The following is an 18,934-nucleotide window of genomic DNA, read 5'->3' as shown; positions in this document are numbered from 1 at the left end:
GTACGTACAATAGAGAAGCAGTGTTGCCTAGTGGATAGAGCACAGGCCTGGGAGTCAAAAGGACCTGGGTTCTAATCCCAGCTCCACCACTTGCCTGCTGCGTGACCTTGAGCAAATCACTTCCCTGTGCCTCAGTTACCTCGTTTATAAAATGGGAATTAAGACTGAGAGCCCCATGGGGGACATGGAAGGTGTCCAACCTGATTAGCTTAAGGAGAGTGGCTTAGTGGAAAGAGCCGGGGCTTGGGAGTCAGAGGATGTGGGTTCTAATCCTGGCTCTGCCACTTGTCTGCTGAGTGACCCTGGGCAAGCCACTTTGCCTTTCTCTGCCTCAGTGACCTCATCTATAAAATGGGAATTAAGACTGTGAGGCCCATGAGAGACAATGTCATTACCTTGTATGTGCCCTAGCGCATAGAACGGTGCTTGGCATATCGTGAGCACTTAATAAACACCATAATTTCTTTTTTTTAAAGATGGTATTTGTTAAGCTCTTACTATGTGCTGAGCACTGTTCTTAGTGGTGGGATGATATCAAATTATCAGGTTGTCCCATGTTGGGCTCACAGTCTTAATCCCCATTTTACCGAAGAGGTCACTGAGGCACAGAGAAGTGAAGTGATTTGCCCAACGTCACACAGCTGACAAGTGGTGGAGCCCCAAGCCACTATGCGGAAGGAAGGAAGGAAGGAAGGAAGGAAGGAAGGAAGGAAGGAAGGAAGGAAGGAAGGAAGGAAGGAAGGAAGGAAGGAAGGAAGGAAGGAAGGAAGGAAGGAAGGAAGGAAGGAAGGAAGGAAGGAAGGAAGGAAGGAAGGGGCAGGCAGGAAAAGGCAGGCAGGAAAAGGAAGGAAGGCAGGAAAACGAAGGAGCAGGCAGGAAGGAAGGAAGGAAGGAAGGAAGGAAGGAAGGAAGGAAGGAAAAGGCAGGAAAACGAAGAAGGTAGGAAGGAAGGTAGGAAGGAAGGAAGGAAGGAAGGAAGGAAAGGGCAGGAAGGAAAGGGCAGGCAGGAAAAGGAAGGGAGGGAGGGAGGGAGGAAGGAAGGAAGGAAGGAAGGGGCAGGAAGGAAGGAAGGAAAGGGCAGGACGGAAGGAAGGAAAAGGCAGGAAGGAAAGGAAGGAAGGAAGGAAAAGGCAGGAAGAGAAAGAAAGGAAGGAAGAAAGGATAGGAAAGGAGGGAAGGATAGGAAAGGAAGGAAGGGAAAGAAGGAAGGAAAAGGCAGGAAGGCAGGAAAGGAAATGAAGGAAGGAAAGGCAGGAAAAGGAAGGAAGGAGAAGGAAGAGAAAGAAAGAAGAAAGGAAGAGAAGGAAGGAAGAGAGAAAGAAAGAAAAGAAAAAGAGAAAGAAAAGAAAGAAACGAGTTTTCGCAGGCAGGCCCGTCTGTGGGCCCGAGGGCCCGTGGGCGTCGGGTGTGAGGGGTGAGTGCGCAGGCGCCGGGGAGGAGCCCGGGCGCGCAGGCGCGGGGGGGGGAGGGGGCGGGGCCCGGCGGCGACGCGATGACGCAGGGGGCGGGGCCAGCCTCGCTCTGACCGCTCCCGGCTCCTCAGGCGGCGGCGGCGGCGGCGGCGGTCGAGGCCGAGGCCGAGGAGAAGGCGGAGGAGGAGGAGGACGGGGACGGAGACGGAGGCGCTTTTCCTTGTGAGCCGCCCCGAGCCGTTTCTGCCTGCCCGCCCCCGGGGGTGGGGGGACGCGGTGTCCCTCCCCGCTCCCCCGGCCCCGCCCCGCCCCGCCGCGCCGCTCCCCTCCCCTCCCCTCCCCCTCCCGCCCCGGCCTCCCGGGGAGGCGGCAACCGCCGCCGGGGCCGCCCCGCCCCGCCCCGCCGCAGCGCGGCGGCCCCTCCCCCGACGCCGGGCTGCGATGAGATGAGCGGCCCCCGCTCGGCCTGCGCGCCGGGCCGCGGGGGGACCGCCGGCGCCGGCGTCTGAGGAGACCCGCCGGGACGGGACCCGCCGGGACCGGACAGGACCGGCCCCGCCTCGGCTCCCCCGCCTTGCCTCCGCACCGCCCCCCCCCCCCCGGGCCGCCCCGAACATGGGCAACTGCCTCAAATCCCCCACCTCGGACGACATCTCCCTGCTCCACGAGTCCCAGTCCGACCGGGCCTCCTTCGGCGACGGCACCGAGCCCGACCAGGAGCCGCCGCCGCCATATCAGGTACAACGCCCCGCACCGCCCGGGGGGCACGGGGAGACTGCAAGGCGGAGACAGGGAAGGAGAGACACAGGGAGGGAGACGAGGACAGACAGGCAGACGAGGACAGACAGGCAGATTGGGAGACAGACAGGCAGACTGGGAGACAGAGACAGGGAGGGAGGGAGACAGGCAGATTGGGAGAGAGACAGGGAGACAGACAGGCAGACTGGGAGACAAGAAGAGACAAGCAGATTGGGAGACAGTGAAGAAGAGAGACAGAGGAGGAGAGGCAGGCAGACGGGGAGGCGGAGACAGACAGACGGGGAGACAGGGAAGAAGAGAGACAGGCAGATCGGGAGACAGACAGGGAGAGAGACAGGCAGACTGGGAGACAGAGACAGGGAGGGAGAGAGACAGGCAGATTGGGAGACAGGCAGGCAGACTGGGAGACAGACAGGGAGAGAGACAGGCAGATTGGGAGACAGTGAAGAAGAGAGACAGACGAGGAGAGGCAGGCAGACGGGGAGGCGGAGACAGACAGACGGGGAGACAGGGAAGAAGAGAGACAGGCAGACGGGGAGACAGAGACAGGCAGACGGGGAGAGAGACAGGAAGATGGGGAGACAGGGAAGAAGAGAGACAGGCAGACGGGGAGACAGAGACAGGCAGACGGGGAGACAGAGGAGGAGAGGCAGGCAGACGGGGAGGCGGAGACAGACAGACGGGGAGACAGGGAAGAAGAGAGACAGGCAGACCGGGAGACAGACAGGAAGACGGGGAGACAGGGAAGAAGAGAGACAGACGGGGAGACAGAGACAGGCAGACGGGGAGAGAGACAGGAAGACGGGGAGACAGGGAAGAAGAGAGACAGGCAGACCGGGAGACAGACAGGGAGACAGAGACAGGCAGACGGGGAGACAGGGAAGAGGAGAGACAGACGGGGTTCGGGGAGAGAAAAAGACTCGGGGGATGAGAGAGAGATGGGGGAGCATTGATAGGGAGAGACAGAATGGGAGCCATAATAGGGAGAGACAGAGCGATCAGGAGTAGGGGGTGGGGACACCGCTTAGCACAGTGCTTTGCACCCAGTAAGCGCTCGATAAATAGGATCGAATGAATGATAGAGGCAGAGAGACTGGCAGGGGCGGGTGGGACTAGAGAGGGAGAAGAGAAGGGAGCTGGGGGGAGATCAGAGATGGAGGCAGGGGTTGGGGGGGAATGCGAGAGAAAGAGTCTCTCTTTCTCTCTCTAGTTAGGGAGGACAGGCAGGCAGCCCGGGCAGGGAGGGGTGGTGGGAGATGACTTTATTTGGGTCGGTCAGTAATATAGACTGAATGCCTAATGTGTGCCAGGCACTGTAATGTGGGCTTAGGTGAGGTCGGTAGAAGAAAACACAGATCTCTGCCCACAGGGAGTTTCCAGTTCCGTGGGGGTCGAGGGGGTGGCAAGGGTAGAGAGAAGTCAAATAATGAATCCGTCGGGGGACACCAGAACGCTGCTTGTTTTAGTCGTCCGTTTCTTTTTTCCTCCCCCTTAATCGTCGCTCATCCAGTAATGCCTCCGGCGGGTGGAACTCAAACCCAATTCCATGACCTCGAGTTGGTCCAAAGGCTTTAAAACCTAGCCCGGAGCCCCCTCGATTAGAAGAAGTTTGCAGGGGGGGCCGCTTGGATTTCGGGTCTTTGGGTTTGTCTTCCACTTTCCTCACCCCAAGTTTTAGACCGGCCAGCCCCATCCCTCCGTCGGTTCGTTCATTCGACCGGGTTTATTGAACGCCTACTGGGTGCCAAGCGCTGTGCAGGGTGCTTGGGAGAGGACGATATAACAAACCTTCCCGGCCCACAAGGAATTTACAGTCTAGCCGGGTGGCGCCAGCCTCCGGTCAGGGCCCCCCAGCCCCAGGGGGAGAATGGGTTAATGAGAATGGGTTAATGCGGCCACAGAGTCCAAACCACCAGCGACGTAGACAAAAGGCCTGTGTTAGCCCAGCCTGGGGGGTGGCGAGGGGGTGGGAAGAGGGGGGCGGCCTGCCCACCGGGGCCCGGGAAACGTGGAGCGGAGCGTGGGGGGATTTCCGTGGCCGTACGGCTGAGGAGAGGGATTGAGGGTATCGAGCCACTGGGTCGCGGTGCGGTGACATCACCGTCTTTCCTCTTTGCCCTGGGTAGACCAGTGAGCCCTCGCGCCGCAAAAACCCACGCCTCACAGCCTGGGACCGTCAGGCAAGAGTTTTAAATGTGCAATTTTAATAATAGTAATGTTGGTGTTTGTGAAGCGCTCCCTAGGTGCAGAGCACCGTTCCAAGCGCTGGGGTAGATAGAGGGTGATCGGGTTGTCCCTGGTGAGGCTCACAGTCGTCGTCCCCGTTTTACAGAGGAGGTCACTGAGGCACAGAGACGCGACGTGACTTGCCCACAGTCACACAGCTGTGGAGTGTTGGAGCTGGGATTCGAACCCATGACCTCGGACTCCCAAGTCCGGGCTCTTTCCACCGAGCCACGCTGCTTCTCTCAAGGTTTACACGCACCCCCCCCCCCCCGCACACCCACCCCCTTTCCTCCTCCCTGCTCTCCCCCCACCTCCCGTCGTCCCGGATGGTGCATACTGGAGGGATCCTTCTCGTGGTGGGATTTGGTGTGCTCTTACTGTGTGCTAAGCACTGTACTAAGCACTGGGGTAGATAGAAGCTAATCAGGTTGGACACCGTCCAGGTCCCACCCGGGGCTCACGGTCTTAATCCCCGTCTTACAGCTGAGGGAACTGAGGCCCAAAGAAGTGAAGTGACTTGGCCAAGGTCACACAGCAGGCAAGCGGTGGAGCCGGGATTAGAACCCGGATCCTCCTGACTCCCAGGCCCATTTGGGGCCCGGGGGGAAGGCTGGCAGAGGCTGCCCCCCAGTCGGCTGGCACATAGCGGGGTGACTCTCGCCTCTCCTCAGTAGCTTCTAGGTTCCAGTCCTCAGAAAAACGTTGGGGAGAAGCAGTGCGGCCTAGTGGGTAGAGCCCAGACCTGGGACTCAGAAGGACCCAGGTTCTAATCCCGGCTCCGCCACTTGTCTGCTCTCTGTTGCCGGGCAAATCGCCCCACTTCACTTTGCCTCGGTTCCCTCATCTGTAAAATGGGGCTGAAGACCGTGAGTCCCCCATGGGACGTGGACTGTGTCCAGCCGGATTAGGTTGACTCTGTCGCAGTGCTTAGTACATAGTATGGAGTACCGTTAAGAAAGAAAGTCGAATGAACCGTCTAAAAATCCTCCGACCCCCCCCCCCCCCCCCGAAACCGAACGAGACGTGCTCTCCGTGGCCCGTGTCCTCCAAACTCACCTGGTGCCTTGTGTGGTGGGGAAGTTTGTGTGGCCAGCGCAGGTGACCTTCCCGCCGTAGCCGGGCGGATTGAAAGGAGCGGGATGGGGGAATTTTCCAAGCCGACCAGCCAACTACCTTGCTAGCGTTCGAGGCAGCAGCGTCCAAGCCCTTACTTGCCCGGCCATGGCTTTCCCACAGAACAGAAGCTCGAGGGTGACGCGTCACGGCTCGGCGTGGCCTGGTGGAAAAAGCCCGGGCCTGGGAGCCAGAAGACCTGGGTTCTAATCGCGGCTCTGCCGCTCGCCTGCTGCGTCACCTTCGCTTCTGGGCCTCAGTTTCCTCAACTGCAAAAGAGGGATTCGATACCTGATCTCCCTCTCTCTCAGACTATGAGCCCCTTGTGGGGCAGGGACCGTGGGTGGCCTGATCAGCTTCTGCCTTCCTCAGCGCTCAGAACATAGTAAGCGCTTAACAGATTCCATATGAAAAAAAAATAGGTATTTTCCCTCCAATTAGGCTGAGAGCCCCAGGTGGGACGGGGGCTGTGCCCAACCTGATTATCTTGTCTCTACCCCAAAGCTTGGCACATAGTAAGCGCTTAACGTATCACAATTATCATTATTATTATTATTGGTACGATTGAAAAGCACAAGGCTGGGGGGTCAGGAGGCCCAGGTTCTGGTCCCATCTTTAGCCACTGGTCTGCTGTGTGACCCTGAGTAATCTTCTTGACCTTTCTGGGCTTCTATTTCCTTAGCTGTAAAATGGGGGATGATTCTTGCCTTCCGTCCCTCTTAGACTGATCCAGCCCTTTGTGGGATGGCCATTATTCATTCATTCAGTAGAATTTATTGAGCGCTTACTATGTGCAGAGCACTGTACTAAGCGCTTGGAATGTGCATCCTGCTCAGCCTGGCGACCAGCCCTGCGCATGGCACGGAGAAAGTGCCATGATGATGATGATGATGGTTCCGAAGAATCTAGTCCTTGTCGTTCGACAAGTCTCTAATTTTTTTTGTGGTACTTGTTGAGCGCTCACCATGTTCCAGGTACTGTGCTAAGCGCTGGGGTTGATACAAGCTGATCGGGTTGGACACGGTCCCCGTCCCACCGGGGGCCGTGGCTCCCAGTCCGTGGGAGAGTGGAGGATTTAATGCCCATTTTGTAGATGTGGGAACTGAGGTCCGGGGAATTAAAATGATTTACCCAAAGTCACACAGCAGAACTCGGGATTAGAACCCGGTTCCTCTGACTCCGAGGTCTGTGCCCTTTCCACCGGGTCGTGCTGCTTCCCTAGCGTCACGTGGGCAGCTGAAATCGCTCCTCCCTGGATTCGACTCCCGCATTTGTTCTCAAAGATTTGCCTTACCTTTTTCTTTTTCCTTTTTTTCTTTACGTGCCAGTGAGGGTTTTTTTTGGTTTGTTGGGGTTTTTTCTGCCATCTTTAAATTGTTAGCTCGTTGCCTTTACTGCATGCCTGGGGTTTTTCTGTGGTGGTTTTTTAACCCCTTAAAATCGAGCCGCACGTGTAGATGTTGCTTTTCCGAATGTTTTGAAGAGATGGGGTTGAGGGGTGCTGTCGCAGAGCTTGGTGGTTCTCTTCAACCCACAGGATGTGGTGACTGCCGTGTGGGCACATGAATTTTGGGTCTTGTGAATTCTGGAAACGGTCACCCAGAGCTCCCGGTGGAGGAGGGGCCCAGGGCCTACAGGGGAGAGGCGCTGCGGGAATCGGTCTCCATTTCCCGGAATGCCACGGTGCCATTTCCTGCTCGGGAAGCGGGCAGCTCCCCCGGAAGGCTTCGAAAACTTCTGCTGGAAGGCCGCAGAGAGGTAGCCTCCTCTGCGTGCTTCTGATATCCGTCTCCACCCTGCCCCTGGGACGAGGCTATGATAGGCCCTCCCGCGTGGTGACCCAGTAATAATAATAATAATAATAAAAATTATGGTACTTGTTAAGCGCTCACTATGTGGCAGGCACTGTAGTAAGCTCCGGGGAAGATACGAGACCCTCAGGACCCACGCGGGGCTCACAGTCTGAGTAGGAGGGGGAACAGGGGTCTTGTAGGAGGGCGAAGCAGCATGGCCTAGTGGGTAGAACCCAGGCCCGGGAGTTAGAAGGACCCAGGTTCTAATCCCGGCTCCGCCCCTTGCCTGCCGTGTGACCCCGGGCAAGTCGCTTCACTTCTCTGTGCCTCAGTTCCCTCACCTGTAAAATGGGGGTTAAGAACGTGACTCCGTCCAACCTCGTTACCTTGTATCTTACCCCTTTGCTTATTACGGTGCGTGGCACATAGTAAGCAGCTAACGGGTACCGTTAAAAAGAGAGGGGAAAAAAAAGATCGAATCCCCATTTTGCAGAAGAGGAAACCGAGGCACAGAGAAGCAACCCCAGGTCACCCAACCAGGGAGTGGCAGAAGCGGGATCAGAACCCAGGTCCTCTGACTCCCAGGCCCGAGCTCCCTCCACTGCTGACCGTTCTTGGGCCGGGCGAGTGAGGGCTTGGACGCTGTGGTTCCCCTCCCGTCCTTGGCGAATTCCAACCCTCCCCCAAGTAAACAGTAGCTTGGGAATCGCGCGTGGGAGGTGGGCGTCCTCTCAGAAATGCCTCCTGAAAGCTTGCCGGCCGCTGCCAGGGCCAGGGACGCCGCTGCCATCTTCCCGGTCATCCCCTGGGTGGTGGGGCCGGCTCCTGACCCTCCCCGTCGAGGGTCTCCCCAGATTTCCGCAAGCGACCCGCCCTAGGAAGCGGGACCAGACGGCCTTGTCCGGCCGGGGCAGGCTCCTCTCCCTCCATCCGCCCTCCGGCCCCAGACCCCTCCGTTCGATGCCATTCGTTGGGCCCTTCCTACGTGCCAGGCACCGTTCTAAGCTCTGGCTCCTCTACCACATCGGGCGTCTAGTCTTACACCTACCCCGGCGCTTAGTGTGGAGCTTGGTACGTAGGAAACGCTTAGCAAAATACCACAGTCACTCTCATCGCCCTCGTTGGTTTCCGGATTCACCCTCATCTTTTACGTTTGAGAGTAAGCGCTCCTTGCGTGTCTGCCGCCGGGCCCTCTCCCTGACTTATTTTGGTAGAGAATGTAGAAGCCCAAGAGGAAATTGAAAGTTGTGGTTGCCACAGCAACCAGAGGCTCCCGGTATTGCCGTATTGAGGACACGGACGTCCTCTCTTTATTTTTATGGTTTTCAAGCCCTTACTGCGCGGCAGGCAGTTGACTGAGCGCTAGGGTAGATACGAGCTAGTCAGGCTGGACCCGATCCCTGTCCCACAGGAGACTCGCGGTCTTCATCCCCGTTTTACAGGTGAAATCACTGAGGCCCAGAGGATGTGAAGTTACCCAAGGTCACACGGCAGACAAGTGGCACATTAGAACCCACGTCCTTCTGCCTCCCGGGCCCAGGCTCTTATGCGGTAGGCCGTGCTGCTTCCTGATGAGCCTACAGTCTAGAGGGGGAGGCAGGCGTTAATATAAATAAATCAGTTACAATATATACCTTATAGATATTTACATAAGGGCCGTGGGGTTGAGGGTGGAGCGAATCCCAGATGCCCAAAGGACACGGATCCGAGCGCCGTCGCCCTCCAGGAAGACGTCATGCCCGACTGAGGGGTGGGGAAGCTTCGGGCGGAAACTCCCACTCCACTCCGTCTTTACGAAAACGATATCAACCCCGTTAGTAAATTGTGGTGTTTGTGAAGTGCTCTCTTCTGTGTGACCTTGGACGAGTCACTTCACTGGGCCTCAGTTACCGCGTCGATAAAATGGGGATTAAGACTGAGAGCCCCATGTAGGCCTGATTAGCTTGAATCTTCCCCAATGCTTAGAATAGTGCCTCGCACATAGTAAGCGCTTAACAAATACCACAAAAAAAACGCGCTTACCGTGTGCCAAGCACTGGGCTAAGCGCTGGGGCGGAGGCAAGATTATCAAGTTGGACACAATCCCTGTTGGACAACAGGACTCACAGTCAAAGTCAGGAGGGAGAACGGGTGTTTAATCCCCATCGTGCCAGCGAGGAAACCGTGGCCCAGAGAAACTAAGTGGCTAGACTGTAAGCTCGTTGGGGATTGGGAACGTGTCTTCCGACCGTGTTAGACTGTACTCTCCCGAGCGCTTAGTACAGCGCTCCGCGCACACTAAGCACTCGACAGATAAAACCGAGCGATCGACTCACATCGGGTCACACAGCAGACAGGCGTCGGAGGCGAGATCGGAACCGAGGTCTCCCGACTCCCAGTCCCGTGGCCTTTCCCCCAGCCCCCGCCGCTCCTCACGGGGCGGGAGAGGCAGGTGCGCCAAAAGTCACCTGCTTGGGCGCGGGCACGGCCCCAGGGTCCGCCTCAGATAGGAGGGGATGTGAGCTTCGAGAGAATCCGAGACGGAAAGAGCGAAGGCTCCGGAGAAGGGAGGGGGGAAGGGCAGGGGGCCCTCGGCGTCCGGAGGGGCCAAAGTGGGTCGTGCCAAGGGGGACGGGCGCTCCAAAAATAGCCCGGGGCAGCCGGCGGCGCGAGGACGGTGATCCGGGCCCCGGTCCGGTCCTCGGGCTCAGCCTTGCCCCCGGATGACTCGAGGGGGGAGCCGGTCACCAGGGGCAGCCACAAACCATGTCCATGTAAAGCGAGCCTCCGGGGACTGTCCTGGACACGATCCCTTTCCGGCGTTAGCGGCGACGCGTTCTGTTCAGAGGTGGCGGGGCTCAGGTTCAGGGGCTGGCACCCCGAATCGCCAATCCCCCACTCCCCGGGCAGGTGACGGGCCGGCTGGCGGAGGCCGTCCCCCGAGCGGGGCGGGAGCTGGCACGGACCGGGGTGGCTCTCGCCTCTCAGCAGCAGCCTCTCGGTTCTAGTGCCCGGGGAAGCGCTGGGGAGAAGCAGCGTGGCCTAGTGGGTAGAGCGCAAGCCGGAGGTGGACTTAAAATGAAGAGTTAAACGTGCTGCACAAAAACCACGGCAGTCTTGAAGACTTTGGGGACCCGCATCCTCTTCTTTTAAATGGCATTTTTTAAGTGCTTGTTACGTGCTAGGCACTGGTCTAAGCACTGGGGTAGATATAAGCTAATGAGGTTAGCCACAGTCCGTGTCCCACGTGGGGCTCACACTCTTAATCCCCATTTTACAGATGAGGGATCTGAGTCCCAGAGAAGCCAAGTGACTTGTCTACAGCAGACAAGCGGTGGAGCCGGGTTTTAGAACCCAGGGCCTCCCCGCTCCCAGCCCGCGGTCTATCCACCAGGCCGCGCCGCTTCTCCCGGGTTCGAGGAACGGGCTCCCGCCGGCCAGACTGCGTTCTCCAGACCCGGGACCACCTAGCCAACAGCAGCCCCCTCGTTTTCCAGGGATCCGGCCCACTTCTCACGGAGAAACGTTAGCCTAGCGCGCAGGGATGGCCGGAGCCGTGCGTGCGGCCTAAAGCGCTGCACCTTGTGTCGGGGCCCGCTGCAGCCCGAGCGCTTAGTACGGTGCTCTGCTCAATAAATAGGATTGAATGAACCATCTGCAGTCGGGTTTGGGATCTGCCGGTGAAGGGCTCAACTTCGCTGCCCCTCCCCCGCGACCCCCTCACCGACGGAATTTCAAACCGGCAGCCCTGACATTTAATCTTGGCATTCAGCCTGAGGCTCGGACGGGCCAACACCTTCACCCTCCCCTGCCCGCTGGGTGCCAGACTCCCCTTCCCCCATGGCCGGTCAAGGAGAATAAGAGCAACCTCTCTGAGTGGCCCCAAAGCCTTCGCACTGGCCCCTCTGAGACCGTGATTTCCATAGTAATAATAATAATAAACCGTGGTACCTGTTAAGCGCTTACTAGGTGCCAGGCGCTGTACTAAGCGCCGGGTGCAAGACAAGCTAATCGGGTTGGACACAATCGCTGTCCCACTTGGGGCTCACAGTCTCGATCCCCCCTTCACAGATGAGGTAACTGAGGCCCAGTGAAGTGAATTGCCCAAGGTCGCACAGCGGACGAGTGTCGGAGCCGGGATTAATAATAATGTTGGTATTTGTTAAGCGCTTACCATGTGCCGAGCACTGTTCTAAGCGCTGGGGGAGACACAGGGTCATCAGGTTGTCCCACATGAGGCTCACAGTTAATCCCCATTTGACAGATGAGGTAACTGAGGCACAGAGAAGTGAAGTGACTTGCGCACAGTCACACAGCTGACAAGTGGCAGAGCCGGGATTAGAACCCATGACCTTCTGACTCCCAGGCCCGTGCTCAGTCCACTACACCATGCTGCTTCTCCTCGTGGGCAAGGATTGCGTCGGTCGACTCACCTGCGTTGCCCTCCCCTGAGTGCTCAGTACGGTGCTCGGCACACAGTAGGACTCAGGTAACACCACCGACGGATCGATTGGCTGCCAGGAGCCGCCTGCCACATTCTCGGCGAGTACTGTGTGGTGGCCGTTAGGGCAGGCTCGATGCAAGGATTACCACCTGCCGGGGGGGGCTCAGAAATGGGTTATTCACGTTCTTGAGCGTCTCTTGGGTGCAGAGCACTGTGCTGAGCGCTGATGATAATAATCTGTGGTCTTCGTTCAGTACTTACTAGACTGGGAGTGCCATGAGGGAGAGAGATTGTGTCTGACCTGCTGATTTTGGATCGCACTGAATGCAGTGCTTGGCACTTAGTGAGCGCTTACATACCACAGTAATAATAAAAATAGTTATTATTATTGTTACTGTGCATCAAGCCCTGGGCTAAGCAGCGGGGAAGGCGGGTGATCAGATCAGACCCAGTCCCCATTCCACATGAGGCTCACATTCGAAACAGGAGGGAGACCAGGTAGTGAATCCCCATTTTACAGACGAAGACGCTGAGGCACAAAGAAGGCAGCTGAACGGCAGAGCCGGGATGGGAACCCCGGTGCCCTGGGTTTCCTGACTGCCCGTCCTGGGTTCCTTCCACTAGGCCGTGCTCCACTCGGCAGGGAGATCTAGAGCCGGGAGGGAGTATAACTGTAATTTATTGATTTCTGTGAATGTCCGCTTCCCCCCTAGACCGTAAGCTCATTGTGGGCAGGGAATGTGACTGTCGTAGTGCGCAATAAATGTAAGAGTGAGTGCTCAATAAATACTATTGACTGTGGGGGATAGAGGGTGGGAAGATTGAGTCCCAGAAGGCTCCCTGGAGACGTGATTTCAGGAAGGCTTTGAAGGTGGGGAGAACAGTGTGCTGCCAAATGTGAAGAAGTCGGGGAGAGGATTAGGGTTCGAGTTAGCCTCCTGTCTTGCCTCAACCTTCCCCGCCGTCTCTCCCCCAAAACACAGTGTTTTGCCAAGTTCCATGAACAGGGAAGGGGTTTTTTTTCCCCCCTTTTTCCTTATATGTATTTGCTAAGTACTTATTATGTGCCAGGCACTCTACTAAGCGCTGGGGTAGCTACGTCCTAATCAGGTTGGTCACTGTCCCTGTCCCACTTAGGGCTCACAGTCTTAATCCCCATTTTCCGGATGCGGTAAATGAGGCAGATTAAGTCACTTGGCCGAGCTCCTACTGCCGACCGCCGGCAGAGTCCTTCGGACTCCCAGGCCTCTGCTCTATCCACTAGGCCACACTGCTCATCTTGTCGGATGGCCCCTGTAGGCTGTGAGCCCACCGTAAGGCAGGGGACACGTCGACCGACCCTGTCGTATCGTCCTCTCCCGAGTGCTGTAGCATAGTCCTCCGCACCCAATAAATGCTCCATAAAGACTGATCGATCCGCAGAGATGTGGACAAGAGGGGTGCAGCAGGAGAAGCAAGCCATTCCACCAGACGGAACAGTGGGTGTTTAGAAATCTATCCCGTCTTGCTGAGGACCCGCAAGGGTGACGAAGATCACGTTGTTGTTGTTGTTGTCGTTGTAGAAGTAGTTGTCATTATTAAGCGCTGTGTGCTGGGAGGAAAAAAACCCACCTGGATGAGAGTTCAGCGCACTACCCGTCCCTCCAGGGGCAGGGATGGGTGTGGGAGATACCGGAGGAGAGGGGAAATAATCGGAAGACGATACCAACGTAAGAGGTAAAGTTTAGAACCCAGTGTGTCCGGCGGTCCAGGGGACCTGTAGGGGCCTCGAGGATGCCGCATTCAGTCCGTCAGAGCTTCCTAACAATTGGAAACTTGAACGGGCCCCCCCCCCCAGGACTGCCCCGGAGCGGGTTGGGGCTGGTTGATCAGAGGCGGGGATCTCCCTGGAGGTTCTCGTTCATTCAGTCGTATTTATTGAGCGCTCTCTGTCTCCCTCCCCGTGCCAGGCAGTCTGCAGGGCTTCCGGGTCAGGGGGCCGTCTGCCAGAGGCTTCCATCTCGCTCTTCCCAAACACACGCCCGACCACGAGCCGGCCAGCGGGCCCCGGGACGCCCAGGGCAAAGTCGTGACCATAATAATAATTGTGGTACTGGTTAAGCCCTTACTGTGTTTCAGGTACTATACTGAGCGCTGGAGTAGAGCCAAGCTAATCAGATTGGACACAGTCACTGCCCCACAAAGGACTCACGGTCTTAACGGTCGCTTGTAGCCATCTGTAGCCCCCTTTGTGTGCGTGCACGCATGTGCGCGGTGCATCTATTTTGATCCGAAGGTGGACCCTGCTATTAGGTGTGTCTGCAGTGGAGAGTTGGGAAAGCATTTTGTTCTTGTTGCCATCCGGCCTGGGCCGCGGCAGGGTGACCGAGGACGAGGCGGCCGGCCGGACCCAGGGCGACCCTTCCAGATGCCCGCAGTCGATTAGGCCGCCTGCGAGGCGCTGATAGCGGCCGCTCTGGAAAGGCGACAGCCCCCCCGCGGGCCCGGCCTGGCAGATTGGGTTGGTACGGTAGCTTTCCAAAGCGAAGGAGGAACTCGCTCTGTCCGTGGGCTCGGGCGGACCGAGTTCCCCGGGCCGGACCTCGGGCGGCCCCGGCCGAGCGGTGACCGTCTCGCGGCCCGTCGCGAGGGGCGGGTGTTCTGGGGGAGTTGGCCCCCGCCGTTCCCCTCACGGCCCCGGAGAGCCGAACACGTCCAAACGGGCCCCGCGGCGGGCATCGGGCCCCTCGGCTGGGTAGGGCTCCTCGGCTGGATCGGACGGACGAGGGAGGGAGAGTGCGTGCGTGCGCGCGCGCGCGTGAGCTTGGGCGGTGTCGGACCACTCCGTCCACACCGTTGGAGGCTTCCAGCCAATGCCGCTTTGGCTGCCGCTCTCGGAGCGCACACGGAGGAAACAGGCCGGGAGGGAGGAAGGGAGGCAGGAAGCGTTCCAAGCCCAGGACCACAAAGTCTGAAGGGGGACGGAAACCGGGCACCTGGACAGACCAGACCGTTGATGCTGACCGCGGCGTCGGTCGGGAGGGCGGACGGAAGGGGATTGGCGGCCCCACCGCCCCTCTTCCCTGCCCCGCAGGCCGCCCGCTCCCGGGGCCCCCGGGTGGGGAGGGCGGTGGGGAGCGAGATCTGCCGGTAGAGAGGTTAGGAGCTGGCAGAGGAGGGACAGGGGAAGCAGCACGGCCCAGTGGGTAGAGCACGGGCCTGGGATTCAGGTCATGGGTTCTAATCCTGGCTCCGCCACTGGTCTGCTCTGTGGCCCTGGGCTAGTTATTTCACTTCTCTGGGCCTCAGTTACCCCATCTGTAAAATGGGGATTGAGACTTTAAACCCTATGTAGGGCAGGAACTGTGCCCCACCCAATCTGCTTGAATCCACCCCAGCGCTAAATTCAGGGCCTGGCACATAGTAAGTGCTTAGCAAACGCCATGATTAGGAGCAGGAGAAGAACATTTTCCGGAAGGAAAGTATTTGCCTTGGAAAACCAGATTGCACCTATGCGGCGTGCTCGGGGAGCCTAGCTGGGACACCTGCCCGGCCTCTGTACGGGCCGCCCTACTGCGCATCGCCCCCCTGCCCTCTGCCGGGGTAGTCGGCCCCAAGGAACGCGCGGCGTGGCCGAGGCCGAGCCTTGGGCGCTCCCGGCAGGGTAACCCCTTTTCCGGTTGTGTGCAGGAACAAGTGGCGGTTCCCGTGTACCATCCGACGCCCAGCCAGACGCGGCTCGCCACCCAACTGACGGAGGAGGAGCAGATCCGGATAGCGCAGAGGATCGGCCTCATACAGCACCTGCCCAAGGGGGTTTACGACCCCGGCAGAGACGGCTCGGAGAAGAAGATCCGCGAGTAAGTGGACGCCCCCGCGGGGGTCGCGCGGTCGATGGAATTTATCAAGCGCTTACTGTGTGCGGAACACTGTACTAAGAGAACAGTAGAACAGGCCCGTTCCCTGCCCTCAGCGAGCTGACAGTCTAGAGGGGGATGATGGACGTGAATAGAATTAAATGAATTACAGATGGGGACGTAAGTGCTGAGGGGCCGGGAGCCGGGAGGACCCGGGCTCGCAGGCGGGTCTCCCCGCCCGGACCGCCTCCCACCTGCCCGAGGAGGCAAAAGATTTCCTCGGGAGCGGCCGTTAAGAGGGGATTTCTAAGCCGGAGCCCAGAGCGGCCTGGGGAAGGCTGCCGGAAAGCAGCACCAGGATGGGATCAATCAGTCGTGTTGACTGAGCACTTACTGTGTGCAGGGCACTGTGCTAAGCGCTTGGGAGAGTTCAACGTACAAAACAATAGGCACATTCCCTGCCCACAACACGCTCGCTGTCTAGAGAAGCAGCGTGGCTCGGTGGAAAGAGCACGGGCTTGGGTTCAAATCCCGGCTCAGCCGCTTGTCAGCTGTGTGGCTTTGGGCAAGTCACTTCACTTCTCTGTGCCTCAGTGACCTCATCTGGGAAATGGTTATGAAGACGGTGAGCCCCACGTGGGACAACCTGATCACCTTGTAACCTCCCCCAGCGCTTAGAACAGTGCTTTGCACATAGTAAGCGCTTAACGAATGCCATCGTTATTATTACTATGTGCAGAGCATTGTCCTAAGCCCTTGGGAGTGTACGGTACGACAGTAAACAGACACGTTCCCTGACCACGACGGGCTCATGGTCCGGGAGCTATGTGACCTTGGACAGGTCGCTTCACTTCCCTGGGCCTCAGTTCCCTCATCTGTAAAATGGGGATTGAGACGGTGAGCCCCACGTGGGAGAGGGATTGTGTCCAACCCGGCTCGCGTGCATCCACCCCAGCGCTTAGTAGGGTGCCCGGCACATGGTAAGCCCTCAACAGATGCCGTCTTTATGATTACTGTGATTTAGCCGGTCTCTGACGGCCCTCCCCGGCGCTCTGTCTGTCTCCCCGCCGCAGGTGCGTGATCTGTATGATGGACTTTGTGTACGGGGACCCGATCCGGTTCCTGCCCTGCATGCACATTTACCACCTGGACTGCATCGACGACTGGCTCATGAGGTCCTTCACCTGCCCCTCGTGCATGGAGCCTGTGGACGCGGCCCTGCTCTCCTCCTACGAGACTAACTGAGCCCGTGCCCGCCTCCCGCCCTTCCCTCCGGGGCCCCGAGGGCCCACGCACGGACCACCTCCACCCCCGAACAGCTTGACAGCGGGGCAGGAGGAAAAACACCCTCCCCTCCCCCAACAAACACACACACACACACACACGCACACACACACCCCCGCCGGTGACCCTCGAGGCCGGGGGGAGGATCGGGGAGGCGTCCTTCCCTGAAGTCTCGGCTCGTCGTCCCGAACGTCGTCGTATTTGGCGCTTGCGGTTCTCCCGGAGCAAGGGGCTGTCCTCGTCGGGGGTCCGAGACCATGCCCGGGGAGGGGGGAGGGGAGTCGTCCGTTCTTTTATTCCCAGCCGTCTCCACGGTCATCGGCCCTTGGGCCGGCGGGGCGGGAGGGCTCCGTTCTAGGACGGCGGGCGGGCGTGGAGCCGCTTTGAGCTTTTTTGCACACTTCCATTCCCCCCCAGAAATGGAGTCCATTGCCTTAGGCCGTCTTCCGCAGTGTTGGCGGGGGGCGGCCGGATGCTTAAACACGTTCATTTAGCACCTGCCGAGAAGCGCTCCCTTCTGCTGACTGGTAGGGTTAGGCAGAACTCAGAGTGCTTCTCCCATCCCAGCTCTGTAGGCTAACGGAGGGGTCTCCCCCCGCCTCACCCCCATCTCTCTGCTCTTCAAGATGACGTAGGGTCAGGGCGCTAGAAAGCCCGGGGTAGAAACGGATGGGACTCGTTCCTAACTTGCTCCCGCTTTCAGGCCGGCGGGACTCAAGCCGGAGAAAACTTTCCATACGGAGATCTCCGATGGGCCGGACCCGGGCCGGGGCCCCGCGCTCGGGTCGAGGAGGCGAGCGAAGGCCAGTGGAGGAACCGGTCTCCCTCTCCCGCCTCTCGAGCACCGCCCCGGCCCGGGGCCGCTGCCTCCGGGAGCTTGGAGAGGGTCGCGGCGACTCGGTTGGGCAGAGCTCAGTCCGGGATCCGACGCGCGCGAGCGGACCTGAGGATGGCAGAAGTGGCTCTCGTGTCCTGTTCACCTGCTCAGACACACCCCCAGACACACACAGACACGATTTCAGAATAGAGGCCCCTGCTGAAAATTCTCCCCCTCTCCTCTGTTTCTTGCAGCCGAAGTCAGAGCGCCCTGAGTCCGTAAGCTTCGGGAGTGAAAAAACAAAAAATGAAAATAATACCGTGTTTTTTGGTAGAGACAGTCTAGTAAAGGTGTGGTAGTAATCCCTTTAACCATTAGCTCGTGGTGGTTTTTCCTTCATGTACTTTACGTGGTGCTCACGTATCCCGCCCGGAGCCGTTCTTTTCCCCCGACCTCCGATCCCCCGAGCGAGGTGCGGCCCCGGCCGTTCTCCCGACCGCCCGGCTCGTGGCCGGCCGAGTTCCGGAGGGGGCAGGTGGTCGTCGGCAGATCCGGGCGCCCGGAGGGGGACTCGGCGCACCCCGGGGAAGGGACCGGTGGCGTCCCCACCGGCCGGGACGGGGCGGAGGGGCTCGCTCCCCGAGGCCGCCGCGGAGGGGCCCGCTACCTCCGGGAGAAAACTCCGAACCGGGTTCCCAGACGTTCGCGTCGCTCGAGGCGGCGTCTGTTCGTCGGGATCCCTTTGCACGAAGCAGACCGGAGAGGAAAGACCAGCAGGTGTGCAATATTGTCTGGGAGCTACACCGGTGCGCCTTGGGGGTTTTCTACGGAAATGTGAGGCCCCCTCCTCTCCCCCTCACCCCCAGCCCCCATGGCGTCGGGTGTATTCTAGCCAGACTTTATTTTTCTTTTTTTTCTAGCTTGTGAAAATTGGCAAATGAACTATTTTTTTAACATCTTCCATGTTGCTGTTAGTCTTTATTTATTACAAGGCTTGGTTAGGAAGCGTTGGGAAGGATTCTCGCAGTGACTGGGGTCTGCGCCATTGCATCCTTTTCTAGACACTTTATACTGTTGGACTTTAACACTGAGCTCCACACACTATGTTAAAAACGTAAATATCCGCTTTTACTAAGTTGTGAGAAAGTCACGATCCAGTTGTCCGGGGCTGCGTTTAGAGCTGACGACTCTGAGAACATTCCAGAAACGGCCCTCTGTTTGACTAGCGACCTGTAAATAGAGTGAATAAACGAATCGATTTTAAGACTCTA

The 18,934-nt window shown here is 58.5% G+C and overlaps 1 protein-coding gene across 1 annotated transcript; it reads left to right on the top strand.

Moving 5' to 3' along the window:
* Positions 1–2,001: 2,001 nt before the first annotated feature.
* RNF11 (ring finger protein 11) lies at positions 2,002–18,934 on the top strand. Its single transcript, XM_029046563.1, has 3 exons — positions 2,002–2,150; positions 15,396–15,565; positions 16,636–18,934. Exons 1-3 carry the CDS (start codon positions 2,028–2,030, stop codon positions 16,805–16,807), a joined length of 465 nt encoding a protein of 154 aa, XP_028902396.1. The 5' UTR covers positions 2,002–2,027; the 3' UTR covers positions 16,808–18,934.

This window comes from Ornithorhynchus anatinus, chromosome 18, assembly GCF_004115215.2.
Source record: "Ornithorhynchus anatinus isolate Pmale09 chromosome 18, mOrnAna1.pri.v4, whole genome shotgun sequence".
Lineage (NCBI taxonomy): Eukaryota > Metazoa > Chordata > Mammalia > Monotremata > Ornithorhynchidae > Ornithorhynchus > Ornithorhynchus anatinus.
Note: the sequence above shows the minus strand (reverse complement) of the source record. Positions and strands in the feature narration are given on the sequence as shown.

Excerpts from the sequence above, each read along its gene's own strand:
- RNF11 (XM_029046563.1), top strand. The coding sequence starts at position 2,028 with ATGGGCAACTGCCTCAAATCCCCCACCTCGGACGACATCTCCCTGCTC. Across the intron at positions 2,151-15,395 it reads AGCCGCCGCCGCCATATCAG|GAACAAGTGGCGGTTCCCGT; the intron begins GTACAACGCCCC and ends GGTTGTGTGCAG. Across the intron at positions 15,566-16,635 it reads TCGGAGAAGAAGATCCGCGA|GTGCGTGATCTGTATGATGG; the intron begins GTAAGTGGACGC and ends TCCCCGCCGCAG.